The sequence below is a fragment of the Sceloporus undulatus genome, chromosome 6 (genome assembly GCF_019175285.1).
Source record: "Sceloporus undulatus isolate JIND9_A2432 ecotype Alabama chromosome 6, SceUnd_v1.1, whole genome shotgun sequence".
Lineage (NCBI taxonomy): Eukaryota > Metazoa > Chordata > Lepidosauria > Squamata > Phrynosomatidae > Sceloporus > Sceloporus undulatus.
In genome coordinates this window covers 87,249,749-87,266,482 of record NC_056527.1, presented here as the reverse complement: position 1 = coordinate 87,266,482, position 16,734 = coordinate 87,249,749, and the positions used below count along the sequence as shown (strand labels likewise).

The following is a 16,734-nucleotide window of genomic DNA, read 5'->3' as shown; positions in this document are numbered from 1 at the left end:
CAGCCTCAGCCTCTGTCTAGAGAATGAGCAACTTCAGGCTGTGAGCCCATTGGCAACCACAAGACTGTTCCCACAGACAAGTCCCAGCCCCATATCTGATAAAAGCTTGGACGGTGGGAAGAAATTGACACATCCTTGTTGTTGGCAGAGGAAAGCACAATTCAAGTTGGTTCCAACATGAATTAAGCAATCAGTGAGGTGGAACTAATAAAATAGGTTAAAAACAAACAGCGCAGCAGGTGGAGGGAAGGCTTAACGGGAGCTGGGGGGGAAAACTACCTGACAATGATTCTAAAGATAGGACAAAAGCTGGATAATAAACCTAGTTATGCTTCCTCTTTGGGACTGCAAATACTCAATATTTGATTTTTTTAACACCAAGCAAGCTGCAGTACTTCACTCAAACTATGTTCAACTTGATGAATCACAAAGTATGAAGACCTGTAATACAAGAAACAATGAAATGGTCTGCAAAAAATAATAATAATGACAGAATCAAATTGCCTCCATGCATCACCCTACAGACTAGTACATTTATTGAGAGAGAGATCACTTGCAAGGATTCCCCAACTTTCCTTGGATTTCAATTATGAGCTGGCCCTAAGACAAGAAATGAATTGAGATTCTGTTTGGGTGTGACTGATGTCCTCTGTCCCAGACCGTTTGTATAGGGTAGACTATTATTTAAAGTAACTACTTTTGCATTAGTACAATAGCAACATTTGAGTTATCGAGTTGCAGAAATCAAAGTATTTCAGCATGGTTGAAAAATAATTGCAGCAGCCTTGGAAAGTAAGACAGAACAACAGCAAAGAAGGAGTGATGTGAGGGAATAAAAGCTTAGATAAGACCACTGAGGTGAGAATTTAACCCCAAATTTCTTCCATCAACAGCTTATATTTTTTTTTAGCCACTATGTGTTGTGTGCTTTCAAGTCATTTCCAACTTATGAAGACCCTAAGGTGAACTTTTTCTCTTGTCAATATTTGTTCAGAGGTTTGACATTGCCTTTCCCTGAGGCTGACGGCATGTGACTAGATCACCCAGTGGATTTCATGGCCAAGAGGGAATCAAACCCTGGTCTCCAGAGTCGTAGTTCAACACTCAAACCACTATGGCATGCTCACTACCCCACCAGTAGGTAAGAATATCATCTTTAATGAATGGATCACATCTAGACTTAAGTGGGGCTTCCAAAATGGTGTCACTACTATATGGTCTTTGATAGTGAAAAAGGAAAGAGTATTATCAGATGGCAACTACTGAATGTGACTAGATCCACAAAAGAGAAAAATTCAGCATGGCACACCTCCCTGAACAACATGACACATCAGCCAAAATGCCTCTTACCTCCTTAAGAGGTATAGGAGTGCTGCACCATTTCCCAAAAAGAAAACAAATAACATGGCCATCTATAGTAAATTAATTAATTAAAAATTGATTGTTAGGTTGAAATCCTGGTTCTGAAAGTACTGAATATCGCTGGATGAGATCATCTCTGTTTTATACCAGGCAGCAAACACAGCAGTCCCTGTCCTTGGATTCTTCAGAGGCCAACTGCACAGCAGGAGTTGCAGCTCAGGTCTTCTTTCTATTAGAACAACGGTGACTTCAGGTTACCCCCAGGCAGTTGGCAGGGCTTGACACAGAACTGCTTTTTCAAGCTGAGCATGTTTGGAAAGGAAAAGTGGCTCCATGCAGCAATACTGGTGAAGCCAACATGCTTTGTCTCCAACAGTATCTTGACCATGCTCACACAGCTGCCAGCCAAGAACAGTAACCCCAACTTTCACTTTCCCCATTACCACTAAAAGATCTAGCTATGCTGAAAATAAAGGAATCGCCAAACAATTGACAGACATAGATTAATCTCCAAATCAAATGAAGAGCCCTGTGATAGGCTTAGTCAGAAGCACCTTGAAGGCATACAACAACAATACAGTGGGCCCTTGGCATCCACTGGGGTTTAGTTCCAGGACCCCTCACGGATATCAAAATCTGTGGATGCTCAAGTCCCATTAAATGGTGGTGAACAAGACTCATGTTTGCTCTGGGATCCAGAATCCTGATTGTTGTTGTGGTTGTTGTGTGCCTTCAAGTCATTTCCAACTTATGGCGATCCTACGGCAAGATTTGTTCAGAGTGGGTTTGCCACTACCTTCCCCTGAGGCTGAGAGTGTGTGACTTGCCCAAGGTCACCCAAAATTGAGTGAAGAATCAAACCCTGAACTCCAGAATTGTAGTTCAACATTCAAATCCCTACACCATTCTGAACAAGACTCGTGTTTGCTTTGGGATCCAGAAAGCCTGCTACCAATCCCAATAAGCCCTGCCATTTTGAACTCTTTATTCCAGTGCAAATATTGACATATCTTGTAGAATTTGGAAAGGAGACAGCAAGGTGTTTCCTCCAGGGATTTTTGGCAAGTGTGTGCCACCCATGATGGACACATGATACAGTAGTCATTCGCATGGGGAGGGGGGGTCATAGCAACTATTTCCCATGCCAGCCAAAAGTCTGGCTCCCTTACTGTTTAGCGTTTGGTGGGGACTCTCCCACGGGACAATCCGTTGGAAAGGACCACTAATAAAGTCAACTCCAAGCTGCTGAAATTCTCAGCAAGTTTGCCAGCAGTCTCCCAGCAACAAGCAAGGGTAGGCCTGGGCCACCCAGATGAACCTCTTATCTAGCGCTTAGCGCAGAAGGAGTGGGAGGGCATGTTAAAATTAACTTTGTTCCAGAGGGAAGGATTTCATTCAGGACAGGGCTGCCACAGCATTAATAGCCGTATTGATTCCCACTCAAGCAACTTTTAAAGAAGTTTTGTCTGTGCATTCGGCACTGTAAAACCTCCGTAAATAAAAGGCAACTGAGGCAAATGGGTATGCTTGCTTTAAATTGATTCAACGACAGGCTTGCAGCAAGGCATTTTAAAGTACCAATTGTGAGTACTTTAAATCCAGTGGAGACAAATAGACACATATAATTTAATCAGCAAACCACATAATTCTCACTCGTTTCAGTGTTTTCTGCAAGTTACTGCAAACCCAAATCAAAAACAATTCCCATATCTCTTACAACTGTATATCTTTCACAGTTGTGTGTTTATGCTTTTTTAAAAAGTTGGTGTTTCTAAGTTTTGATAAGAGTTTTGGTGGCTTTTCTTTTTTGAAAAAAAGCAGGGTAATAAAAAAATTGCTAAGATATTGATGTGTGTTTTGATTTGTTTTGTAACTCTGTATTCACTTCCTCCTTTAAGCAAATACACACAACATAATCTGAACGACAGGGTTGTATGAAATGCCTCCACTCACAAACCTTGAGAATGGACACAGAAAGAAGTTCTTTAAAAATGCCCCGCTTTGCAGTAAAGTAGATAACAACAATTGTAAAGAGCACCAGCCTTTGGCAAGCGGTAGGAAAGATGTAAGTAGAGGTTAGTTTCGGGATAAACCCACAACTTTTCAGGATGGACAACTGTTTTGTCACTGCTGTCCCCCCAAATGGGAAACAAAGATATAACAAGCATCAGTGTACGAAACTGGTATTTCTATCCCTTTCCTCCCTCTGTACTTGCTATTTTTGCCTTGCCTCAGGGAGCTACAACCCACTACCTTGTACCTTTCTCATTCTCTTTCTTTTATATTCCCACATCTTAATTATTTTAGCACCCCATCCTCACCCTTAAGGCATTCTGGAGCTTGTTCTTATAAGAGCAGGGTTTGGTTTTCCAAGACTCATTACCCCAATGTGTTCAGCTACTTGCTTGTTTGTTTTTATAATCTGTATTACAGGAAGTATTGAAGAATTCAGAAATGACGTTTGTTTTGTTTGCACAAAAATTTCTGGCAAACCCTTCACATTTTCTGCCAGACATAGCTTTTATGACCACTGAACCCTTAACTGTATTTTAACTAGATATAGGAGCCAGCGTGGCGTATGGATTTGATCATTGGACTACAACTCTGGAGACCAGGATTTGATTCCCACTCTGCCATGAAACCCACTGGGTGACCTTAGACATGCCATATGCTCATGGTCTGAGGGAATAGCAAACCTCCCCTGAACGAATATTGCCTAGAAAACCCCATGATAGGTTCATCTTAGAGTCTCTATAAGTCGGAAACAACCTGACACACATAGATAATATTAGAGCAGTAAGGCTCAACGCATCATGTCAAGCATCTGGTACTTGCTGAAACATTTTAATAGGAGTAAAATGAGCTTTTTCACTTTGTTTTTATGTTTTCATGTCTGTTTTTGCAAAGTGTCCCAGTTTCAATGGTGCAAATCTGCAAATTTAGCTCTGGCTACACCATATTTACAACCAAGAGACTAGAAGGAACAGGTGAGAAGCAATGTAGTTACTCGTAATGAGTTTCTCTTTTAATAGAGAAGGCATCACATTGTTACTTGTCAAAAGTAATACAATAACTGTGAATGAAGTTATTGTATTGGCCTAATCCAGGGGTAGATAACTGTAGAAGACTAGTGGGCTGCATTAACTTGGGAGGACCACACCTTCTCCCATAAATCAAATCAATATTTTTGTCCCCAGGCACCATATAGAGAACATGGGGTACATTTCTGTACCTTTCTGGGGCCCCAGGGGATATTTTGGGATGTTTGGGGACATTTTGAGGCAAAACAAAAATTTTAGAAGACTTTCATATAATTTTGTTTTGACCCTGTGGATGGGGTCCAGAGGGGGCACCAAACATGTGGAAATATCCTGTAGCCCCTAGAGATCATTTCTGGGCATTTTGAAGGGAACGTGAGTGTGTGAGAGAGATAAAGTGACTAATCCACATACAAGAGGAATATGACTCTCTAGAAAGCTTCTACCTAATTGGTGACAGATCTCATTTACAACTGGAACCAAAAAAGGTTTTCTGAAATCAATGTTACACCCAGAAAGAAAGTCACCCGTCTAGTTGGAATGCATCCATTCCCCTTAAGTTTGAAACCTGCAATTTAGCTGGTTGAAAAATGACACATCTCAACACACAGAAAATGTACGTTTGCTAAGGGATGTCTGTGAATTTAGGCAACCCAACTTTTCTTTTGATCTACCAGTAATCCCAATGCTTACTGCTGTACATGTAATAATAACACTGCTCTACCATCATGCTTAATAAGGATTATCAAAATAATGTTGTGAACCACATCCAGCATTCAGAAAGTACTACAGAAACATTACTGACAATGATGATTTATCAGCAGCAGCTGCCTATCAATTACAGTTACAAACTCAATGCTGCCAGAATCTGCAGTAAATATTAGTGGGCCTGCCAGGGAAGATTCTTATGTTTCAAGCTGTTCGCAGGAATCCACATTTGTATAAACAAATGAACCCTGGTGTCCCACTCCAAACTCACTCCTGATCCCAGCACATACTATTAGGAGGAAGGCAAAAGAGACAGCCATCATGATGCAGCACTGACAGCGCCTCTTGCTCTCCCATACAGTCAGATTTGTAATCTCAGAAATGAGGACAACAAGAAATCCATTTGCACAATCTGAGCAAAGACAAATGAGTGGCTGCATACATAGCATTTTGTGACAGCAGGAACTCACCCAAAGGGAACTTTTATTCATCACAACAACCAGGCAAGTGACTAACTGGAAGCTCATGTTGAATTAACTATAAGTCAAGCTTCCACTCCCAACAATCCATTGTAATATTTTTCCCTACACAGATTGGAAAAGTTACTTTTTGGTTATAACTCTGAGAATCCCTCAGCAAGCATGACCAGTGACCATCTTCACTGTGGCATTCTGGGAGCTATAGTCCAATACAATAACTTTTCCAAGCTCCATATTCCTTACTGCTTTAGCAGAAATGCCCCTGCTGTGTTGTGTGCCATTCCTCATTAGATTGTTTTCTATAATTAATGAATTTGAGTAAAACATGAATGAACTAAAGACACAAACATAAAGTTCACCATCTTAATCCACAGATTTTTTTATCCACTGATTCAAGCATTCATGGCTTGAAAATATTCAAGAGAAGTATATAAATTCCAAATACCAAACCTTGATTTTCCATTTTATATAAAGAACACCATTTTGCTATGCCATTATATTTAATGGGAGTTGAGCATCCACTGATTTTGTTATCCACAAGGGATCCTGGAACCAAACCCCAGCAGATAACAAGGATCCACTGTACAAGACACGGAGACACAGGCAACAAGCAATAGAATTCAATATTTCAGCAAGTGCAGCAATCACTTGAGACAACAATGTATTATATTATTATTATTATTATTATTATTTATTATTAATTTCCAGTCTTTTTCCCAGTTTAGTAAAAGCTAGATGACCTAGAGAATACTATTAAAAGTGTGCTGTAGAATCCTACATGACACACCACAGAAAATGAAGGGAAGGGATGCATAAAAGTAAATGCTGCCCTAGAGATTTTGTGTGCACTGTGGGGGTGGGCAGAAGAACAATGTCTTCTTGGCCTCACTCTCTTCACTTCCAGTTCTGTTTCTGGACACCAGCCGCCTGTGTTAACAAGATGTAGTCCTGCTTATCTTCCCTTCATGCTTTTACACTTTGCAGCAGAAAGAAACCCTGGGATTTCAAAGTGTAACATGGTCCTTTACGTTGACCAGGGATGCTTTAAAATTCAGCGGGTGGGTGGCGGGAGCGGTTTTGTTGGGGAGCAGGGAGTGGAAAGCTTCTCTCTTATTCTGTAAAACCATTAGAAGAGTTTAATGTTTAACAGCAGCTGCAATGGAAGAGAAGCTGAGGAGGGGAGCAAAGGGGTCATGGTTCTTGTAGAACTTGAAAGTCACCTTGGCAACCAACTACACTGAGGCAGTTTGCATGCCTGTGCTAATATCCCACCTGAGTAGGAGAAACAAGAGATCAGACCTTGAACCTTCAAGGTGGCACATTCCAAAAATCTCATCTCAAATCTTGTCTCAACATTAGTTTAAGCACAGCTCTATACCTACATGCTTTCAAGACCTTTCCGACAGGAATCTTGGGCTAGTTCACCCAAGTCCTACACATACATGCACACACCCACTTCCCAAACCTCCAGACATCCAGGACCTTTGATTTCACTGAAATCAATGGGACTTAAGTAGATGGGACAAGGTAGTCCCCATTCCTTTTACTGGATCTACTCTCGTAGAACTAATGGTGGATTTCTTCCCTCAAGCTTGTATGAATTTGAAGCCTCATAAGGGAAGCCAAGAGCAGATTGATTATAATGTCAATTTAAAAAATAATGTTAAATCTCTACAAACCACTAGGCAGAACAACAACCAAGAAGGCCTGAGTCTCATTACGTCTCGCTTTGGAATGCAACCAATGGATCTGTTTAATTGGATTGTTGAGCAAGATAAAAGATGACAGAATCCAAGGGATAAAAATTTACAAACAACACAGAGTTTTTGCCCGCTATAAAGGAGCCAAAGAATAAAACACAGCCAAGTAAGGAGCCAGTAGTGACAAGAACAGATGACAAAATAATCCTTTCTGTATAATTACAGACATGTTGTTAATGTATCTTTCGCTTGCCACATCAGAAGTTTTGCAACATTCCAGAAAACCTCATCACGTTTAGTTTCCCTGCCTGAAACATCATGATCTGGGCCAATGTAGGTCCATATCTAAACTTATGGTGATGGTGGTGGAGGTAGCACACGGAGAAATCAGATTAGATCCAATGTGTCAAGAGCTACAGGCAAGTCGGTGTTCTCTCTTCAGTGCGCCTGGGGGCCCTTTTCAAAGTACACAATTATAGCACTATGATTCCCTTTTATCTGCCAAGGAAACCCGGGATTTCTAGGTTGATGAGGCGCTAGAGTTGAGAATTCTAAAAACTGCATCCTGAACTGCAAATCCCAGAATTCTAAAGCACAGAACCACAGAAGTGGAATCATATAGTGTCATAACTGTGCAGTGTGAAAAAGTTACTGATCTAACCTAAATGCAAAACCAAACCAACAGTTCCAAGAACAATGTTATTCCAAACTGGCTACATACACTCCAAATCTCCACAGATGCATGGCTTGCTCAATCAAAGTGACACAAAGGCCTCCAACTCATTTTAGGTGACAAATATGAAAAGGAGGTTAAGGGCACCATGTGTTAAGCAATGTATGGGGGTACAAATAAGCATCTTAAAAACTGCAATCCTAGATATACAGTCCTCCCTCTGTTCTTGCGGTCTTCGGACTCACGTCCCTCACTTATGCACGAGGTATGAATGGAGGGAGAATGAATGGCGTGTGTGCTCCTAACGCATGCCTGCACATGCCCATATTCAAGCCAATGGGGCATGAATATAGGTGAAACTCCATTTTCACGAGGGGGTCCAGAACGGATCTCCTACGAAAAAGGAGGGTCAATTGTATTTATTTATTTCTGGGTAGACATGAACAAGATTGTGGTGTAAATGACCGATCATTGTGAAGTGTGACATAGTAATGAGAGTATTCATACAGGCATTTGAAGGATGCGGGAATTTATGTTTGTGGATACAGTTGGCACATTATGTCTGTGTGTTTTTAGAAGTAGCTGGTGTATATGGCTATATCCGTACAGGATCATCTAATGAAAGTGACTAGCAATAGATTGAGGACAGATACACAATGTATAATTAACATGTGAAACTCATTGCTAGAAGATGGGATGATGGCTACTAGCCAATAACCCCTTTAAATTAAAATTAAACAAATTATTGGACAACAGTAATCAACCTAATTGTTAAATGGAATGTCTAGGCTAAGAAACAGTAAGCATCTTCAGAGCATCAAAATGTTATCATTTTACTACGATTCCCCAAGTTCCCCAATTATTGTGGTGGCCAAGGGATACTGAGAGTCACAGCCCAAAGAAGTAACTTTTCTGGGCTCTGTTCTAAATTCCTATTGCTTAAAGCCAAACAGTAGGGAAAGACTGATGTTCTGGTGTCCTGCTCATTTCCCAGGAACCACTGAGCCTGAAGAGTGACTTTGTACTACAACTGCCAGAATCCTTCAGCAACCTGGCTGGTGGATTCTGGGTTATGCAATTCCCAAAAGTCACTTTCCAAGCTCTGATCTGAGTACCAGATTAGACAGAGCATTGGTCTGCCCTGATAGGAAGGCAACTTCTTACACAACCTGAAATGATACCTACCTTCAAGGGTTTTACAACATAAGTGCTCTGAATGCATAGATCAGCCCTTAGTTATTTAACTTTAAGTAATGAAAGGTCTAGGCTAGCCCTAGCTGAAGGTGTGTCCAGACCAATAATATAACCACATTTTATTGCGTATCAAGCCTCATGCTTTGTGTACTAATCTTTCCAAGTTCTTGGAGATCAACACATCCTCTTCTTGGGATGACCACCATCAAATGTGTGTTTATGTATGCATGTTGGAAGTGGAGGGAAGATAAAGACTTCCCTTGGAAATGGCTGGATTTGCAATGTTATACCCCTGTATTAAAGTGAAAGGAAACAGAGATGGGGTGTGAAGAACCCAAACTGAATTTGTTAAAATATTTAGCAATACAATGGGGCCCTTGGTATCCGCTGGGGTTTGGTTTCAGGACCCCCTGTGAATACCAAATTCTATGGATGCTGAAGTCCCATTAAATATAATGGCACTGTACAGTGGTGTCCCTTACATATAATGTCAAAATCAAGCTTTGATTTTTGGAATGCATATATTTTAAAATCATTTTCAAACCATGGATGCTTGAATAAAACATCTATAGATATGGAGAGCTGACTGTACTGCTATGGGTGAATGTGAATACTTATTAGTGAGCAAGGATTCTTTATTAACACAGAAAGTCTTGACCATGGAAAAGACCAAAAGGACAAAAACAGCAAACAGGATACTTTTAGATTTCTGTTCAGACTAAGTGCAAGAATGTTTATTGTTCTTGAAAAAGTTCTTAGAAGCAAAGGATGTCAGTATCAAATCCATACTCTTATTGATAGCAAACTGTCTGGGTTAGGATATCCTCCATTTTACTTTCCTCCTGCTTTCCCGCGGGGCCCGGGGACAGAAAAAAGTTAGCAGGTTACACTTTCTCCCAGCATCGAGGTATTCTATTATTTCAGATGTCTGTCCAATTTATGGCACTTGATGACCTGCTAGCTTGCTCTAGAAATATTTGTGACCACTTAAAAGATATATAAAAACTTCAGTATTTCATTGTGAAAAAAATAAACAATTTGACCACCAGCCATAAAACACTAAAGAATCCATAACCAAAAAATGAACCTGGCATTAAGGCAACAGCCAAAGGTGCTCCTAAATGAACATGAATTTACAGATCTTCTGAAGGACAGAAGCAGGTTGGCCAGATAAGATTTCCCTGCGTGGATATTTCAAAAGAAATGGGGACACCACCAAGAATGTTCCATGTGGCCTCTCAATATTCTTCAGATGTTGATTTCTACTTTAAGGGTTATCGTGTCCAACCCCATGCCATGCAAGAAGTCACAATCAAGGCAACCCCAACAGATGGCCATCCAGCCTCTCATTAAAAACCTCCAAAGAAGGAGACTCCACCGCATCTGTCAAACAGCTCTTACTGTCAGGAAGTTCTTCCTAATGTTGAGATGGAATCTCCTTTCCTGTAAATTCAAGGTGGGCAACTGTGGCCATCCAGAGGTTTTGGGACTGCAACTTCCACAATCCCACACCATTGACTATGCTGGTTAAAGCTGATGGGCGTTATAGGCCCCCCCCCCAAAAAAAAAACCTCTAGCAGATCACAGCTGCCCATCACTGCTCTATGCATAGACTTTCTATGGCAGAATGGGGAAAATGTGCCCTCCAGTTATTTTAGAAATGCAACTGTCAGCCTCCCTGCTACTGACTATACTGGCTAGAGTTGTTGGGACTTGCACTCTACTCACATCTGGAGGGTCAAAAGTTTTCCACCTTTGATGTAGGGTTTTAATACTGCACTTTGAATTGAGCCCACAAATTAATTAATTACCACTTTGCAGGGATAGAAATCATGTAACCTTCCAGATGTTCTCAAATTAAATTTCAGAGCGTTCTTTACCATTTGCTGTGTTGGTTAAGCTTCTGGGACTTACAGTCCAACAATATCTGGAGAGCTCTATGATCCCTGTCCCTGCTTTAACGACTGGGATGACATGATGCCTATTGAGGACACCACTTCACTACTGTGTTGAAGCCCATCTTCATTAAGATGCAGTCAGCAAAATCAAGGCATTTCTTACCAAACTGAGGCTGATGCCACACTGCAGAATTAATGCAGGTTGACACTGCTTAACTGTCATGGCTCCATCCTATAGAATCTTGGGATTTGTAGTTTGTTGTGTCACCAGCACACAGAAGGAGAAATATCTCACTACAAATTCCAGAATTCCATAGCACTAATCCATACCATGCAGTTAAAATAGTGTAAAACTACTATAATTCAGCAGCGTAGATGCAGCCTGAGTCTCACAACAATTTACACTTAATAGGATTCTGTCATTGGGATTGCGAGTCTCAGCATGTGAAGGAAGTTTCCGGGTTTTAACTTCTTCCTCAGGTTCTTCAGGCAAGAAATAAAAGCCCATGGTGAGGCAACAGAAATCAGAAGTAAAAGTCCTGGGTGAGGCAACAAATCAAGGGGAGAGGCTATTTTACATCTGGTCCTACAGCTTTTGAGTCCCTTCACATCACACAGTCATAGCACTACAATTTCACTTTAACTGCCATGGCAATCTCCTACGGAATCCTGGGATTTGCAGTTCAGGAAGGGGCCTTTAGAATTCTCAGCCAGAGCACCCCTGTAGTGCTGCACCAAACTACAAGCTCCAGGATTTTATAGGATTGCAGCTATAGCAGTTGAAGTGGAATCACTGTGTTATAATTGTGCAGTGTGAAAGGATCCTATGGTAGGAGCCACCAGACACAAGTCTGCCATGTCCCTCAGCTCAAAGTTTCTCAGCTTTGTCCTTTCAGATATTCTGGACCTCATCTCCCACAATCCTTGACATGTTCTGCACACAAAAGGTATCAGGTTCATTTCTCCAACATCTCCAAGTAGGGCTGGCAAAGTTCTCTGCCAAGGAGCTACTGCCAGCCACTGTAGACCAGTCTTGCCCAGCCTGGCATCTTCCTGATGCACTGGTATGATTGGGCATGATGGGAATTGTAGTGTGACACATCTCAGTGACATAAGGTTGGACAACATCGGTGTAGGCAACAACAACAAAACTGATTAGTTCAGTGGTTTCACTTAACAGAAGGCTGGACTCGCTGACCCACAAGTCAGCACCAGAAGTTTCCAGCCTTCACCTTCTTAGTTTCAAAGAACCTGGTAACCCATCTGTAATGTTCCTTTAAGTCAGTCTGATGGGGAAAAAAATGCAGAGAATCTGCTCAATCTGCATAGCATGCCCTTTGTGCTGTTATTAACAGGCTCACATGAACACTGTTTTGAAAAGCACACTTTCGCTATCGTGCTTCTTGTAAGTGCAAGTTCAAGGGTCTTTCCACCCTACAGAATTTTAGCACTATGAATCCAGATCAACTGTCATGATGGCATCCTATGAGTCCTGGGGCTTGTAGTTTGGCACTCCCTAAACTGTAATTCCCAGGATGCCATAGGATGGAAACACAACAGTTATAATAAAATCACAGCACCTGCAAAAAAAATATTGATGGGGAGGAGCATCAGCACATATAGTCATCTTAGGTCCAAAACAATCAGGCAAAAGGATCCAGGTGAAATAAGTCCCATAAAGGAGTAGGGTGAGAATAAAGAATCCATAATAGTCAATTGTTGTTGTTGTGTGCCTTCAAGTCATTTCAAACTTATGGGGACCCTAAAGCGAGAACCTATCATGGGGTTTTCTTGGCAAAATTTTGTTCAGAGGATGGTTTGCCATTGTCTACTCTTGAAGCTGAGAGCATGTGACTTGCCCAAGGTCACCCAGTGGGTTTCACGGCTGCACTAGAAGCCCAGAGTGGTCTCCAGAGTGACAGTCAGAAACTCAAACCAGCACACCATGCATTTCCATCTGTATGTGAATCCTGAAATGATGGTTGTCTGAGAGAGTACAATTCACAGCAAATAGACGTGCAGAAGATATGCAGTGGCCCATTACCAAAGGAAGAACCCAGCACAGGGGTGAGAGTTTGACAGCCCTCCAGATGTGGTGGGACTGCAAGTCCCAGCAGCCCTAACTAGCGTAGTCAATAGTGAGAATATAGCGCTGGTGGTTGCACTTCAACAACATCTGAAGGGTAGCAGTATTGCCATCCTGATCTAGTCTGTGCTAGAATTCAGTCAGGTTTATTTCTATACAGACAGATACAGGACCACTCTAAATCAGAGATGAGAACAAGACTGTCTCTGGCTGTTGCTGAACTGAAACTCCCAACATTGCGCACCATTGACTATGTAGTCCAACAACATCTGACGGCTTCATGATTTCCAGTCATGCTTTTGAGTATGATTCAGTTTGATCCTGTGAGACCCTCATTGATTGTCAATCACAGTTTATATTCAGGATCTTTTGATACAGATTAGTTATACATGCACTGAAAAAGACATCAAAAGCCTACCCTTTTACTTTGATAATACAAGGTACTAAGATCTCAATGGACCACCAGGGAAGAAAGTTAAAACTTCATTTATTATTATTACTTTTCATTATTTGTTGTTCATTCAGGAGTTTAGCAAAAGGAGGACAAAATGTTTAGGGTTAAGTTTAGGGGCAAAGGTTTGGCTCAGGGGCAAAAGGAGGACAAGAAGAAGAATTTTTTCTTCCCCTATGAAATTTTCCTTTGGTCCAAAATTTTCTAGTATTGCAATGAGTTAGACAATGAAAATCATTCATATTTTGAATTCATGCTTTGTTGTCTTCCCCAAGTAACTTTGCCAGCCCCTCTTTTTTGGATGCCTAAACACTCAACTGAAGTTTTAAGTCACCACAGTGCTAGAAACTGAAGAGAAAAGTTCATTTGGCAAGGCAATAATTCTTTATTTGGGGGACAATGTCCTCATTTCACACACACACAGAGAGCTGTACTCCTCCATTTATGTATTATTCCTTCAGTCACTAAAGCTGGACTCTGGGTCCATGTACATTGTACAAATAATGCAGTTTGACATGACTTTAACTGCCATGGCTCCATCCTACACAATCCCGAGATTTGCTGTTTTTGGAGGCACCAACATTTTTGCCAGAGAAGGCTAAAGACCCTGTAAAATTATAGGCTGCATCCAAACTGTAGAAATAATCTAGTTTGACACCGCTTTAACGGCCAAAGCTGACTGCAGAAATAATCCAGTTTGAGACCACATTAACTGCCCTGGCTCAGTGCTAGGACATTCCTGGGAATTGTAGTTTATTGTGGCACCTGAGCTCTCTGACAGAGAAGGCTAAATGTCTCACAAAACAACAGTTCCCAGAATTCCCTAGCACGGAACCAGTGGTCTCAAACAGGATTATTTCTGCAGTGTGTTTTGGACTAATATTATGGAATTCTGGGAACTGTAGTTTTGTGTTAACCAAGAGAGCCCTGAAATCTCAGCAAACCAAATCCAAGCATTCCATGTCCCCAGAAAGTGCTCTGGCCCCATTTCCCAAAGATTTCACCTCCTTGGATGGGTCACACTCTCTCAGCCTCAGGCGATGGCCATGGCAAACTCTCTCTGAACAAATCTTGCCAAGAAAACCCCAGGATAGGTTCACCATAAGTCAGGAGCAACTTGAAGGCACACAACAACAACAACAACACACCAAGTGGTGGCTACAATCCTCAGGGTAACTTTATATTCTCTCTCTGGACTGTGTTAACTTGACACAGAGATCTAGATTGAATGGAATAAATCAGTGAGGAAATCTTTCCAGGCATCGAAATATGCTGAAGTTTTGTGCAAAGCCCCCCCCCCCTTCCCTCTGTGTAGTAAAATCCTCCAATCTAAAATCCACCTTTCCTCAAGCTTTCTATATGTTTTGAAGATTTTTTTTCCCCTCCCATCCCTCCCCCAAACTACCTCTCACACCCAATTTTATTTCAATCTACCTTTTTTCTCCCTATTTACTACAACCTCCTCCAATCTAAAATCAATTTCCCTCCTACAATTTTAGGAGATTTCCCCCATCCTTCCCCCAAACCACCTTTCACTCCTTATTTCATTTTATTTTATTCTACCTTTTTCTGTTTACTACAACCTCCTCCACTCTTAAATCCCCACTTTTCCTGTCTTGAGCTGTTCTTTTAAATCTGAGGGTGGGTGGGTCTTTGGGTGTTGTGTTCTTTATTGATCATTATTGTGTATTTTCATTTTTAATGCTGTTTTTAATGTTATCAGCCGCCTCGATCCAATTGGAAAGGCAGGATATAAATAAATTATCATCATCATCATCATCATTATTATTATTATTACAATGTTTGGATATTTCCCCCATCCTTCCCCCAAACTTACCTCTCACCCCCTATTTGATTTGATTTGATTCTTCTCTTCTGTTCAGTGCAACCTCCTCCAATCTGAAATCCCTACTTTTTCTACCAATTTTTGGATGTTATTGGTGTGTTGTTTTTGTTGTTGTTGCTGTTGTTTTAATACAATCTCCTCCCATCTGAAATCCCCACTTTCTCTACATTTTTAGGAAACTGTTTCCCATCCCTACCCCCCAAAAAACTAACTCTCACCTCCCCAATTTCATTTTAATTCTACCCTTTTTCTCTCTGTTTACTACAACCTCCTCAGAGTTGAAATCCCAACTATCTCTACCTTTTTCCCTTCCCTGCTCCCCAAAACTACCTCTCACCCCCAGTTTCATATTAATTCTACCCCTTTTCTCTCTCTTTCTTTTAATGCATTTTTAATTTTACTTTTAGAAAGAATTATCAATGAATTAATTTTATTAAAATTTCACTTTTAATGCAATTTAAGAAAAAATAAAAATAGATAAATGAAAGTTGAAACACACACACACACCAAAAGCCCACTACTATTTGTACAGACAACTATAGTACTTTTATACCATTCCATACACATTTGTGCCTTTTTGGTCTCCTCATACAAACCTGTGGGGTTTTAACTTTTGGGGGGGAACCCCACTCTTTCAGACTTGGGACCTACCTTCAGTGCTGGAAACACCGGACCAGAAGGAGACCAGGAGGCCCCCCCAAGCAAAGCCAGCTGGGGCTGAGGAAGGCACCCATGGCTTTTCTACCATTGCCAAGCCCAGCTCATCCTTTAGTCCCAAAAACAAAAACTGAAGAGAGAGACTCTTCTTTCTTTTTCCCCTTCCCTCTTTCTCTTCCTCTTTCCAACAACTGTTCCAAAAGTTTCTTTCCTGCTTCCCAACTCCTCCAGCCTCTTTCCCTGTTACAGTATCATTACTTTTTTATTGTTTAACTTCCGTGAAGGGGAACAAAAAAAGGAAAAAAAGAAAAAGCCACCCCCCTCTCTCTCTCTTTCTTTTTCTTTCTTTCTTTCTCAGCCAACTTTAGGGCTCGGGAACCCGCCCGGCGCGCCCCCGAGAAGGAAGCCTGCCCCGTCGGGAGCGCGCCCCAAGCCAGCCCTTCCTCCTTCTCTGGTGGAAAAACAAAATGAGAGGCACAAACTTGGTTTGTGTATTGTGTGTTGTGGCCTTCAAGTCCTTGCAGACTTGGGATTTGCTTGGCTATGTTTGTTCAGAGGGGGTTTGCCTGTGCTTCCCTCTGAGGCTGAGAGAATGTGACTTTGCTTGACTTGCTCAAGGTTGCTCGAGAGGCTGAGAGAGTG

General features: G+C 41.4%; 1 protein-coding gene across 1 annotated transcript in view; it reads right to left on the bottom strand.

The window, feature by feature from the left end:
- The window catches only part of ERBB2 (erb-b2 receptor tyrosine kinase 2), a 51,380-nt gene extending 34,905 nt beyond the window's left edge, over window positions 1-16,475 (bottom strand). Inside the window, exon 1 of the mRNA XM_042473566.1 lies at window positions 16,087-16,475. Within this exon, the coding sequence (XP_042329500.1) occupies window positions 16,087-16,183 (97 nt within the window). The 5' untranslated portion in view covers window positions 16,184-16,475. The remainder of the gene's footprint in view (window positions 1-16,086) is intronic.
- Between the last annotated feature and the right edge of the window lie 259 nt (window positions 16,476-16,734).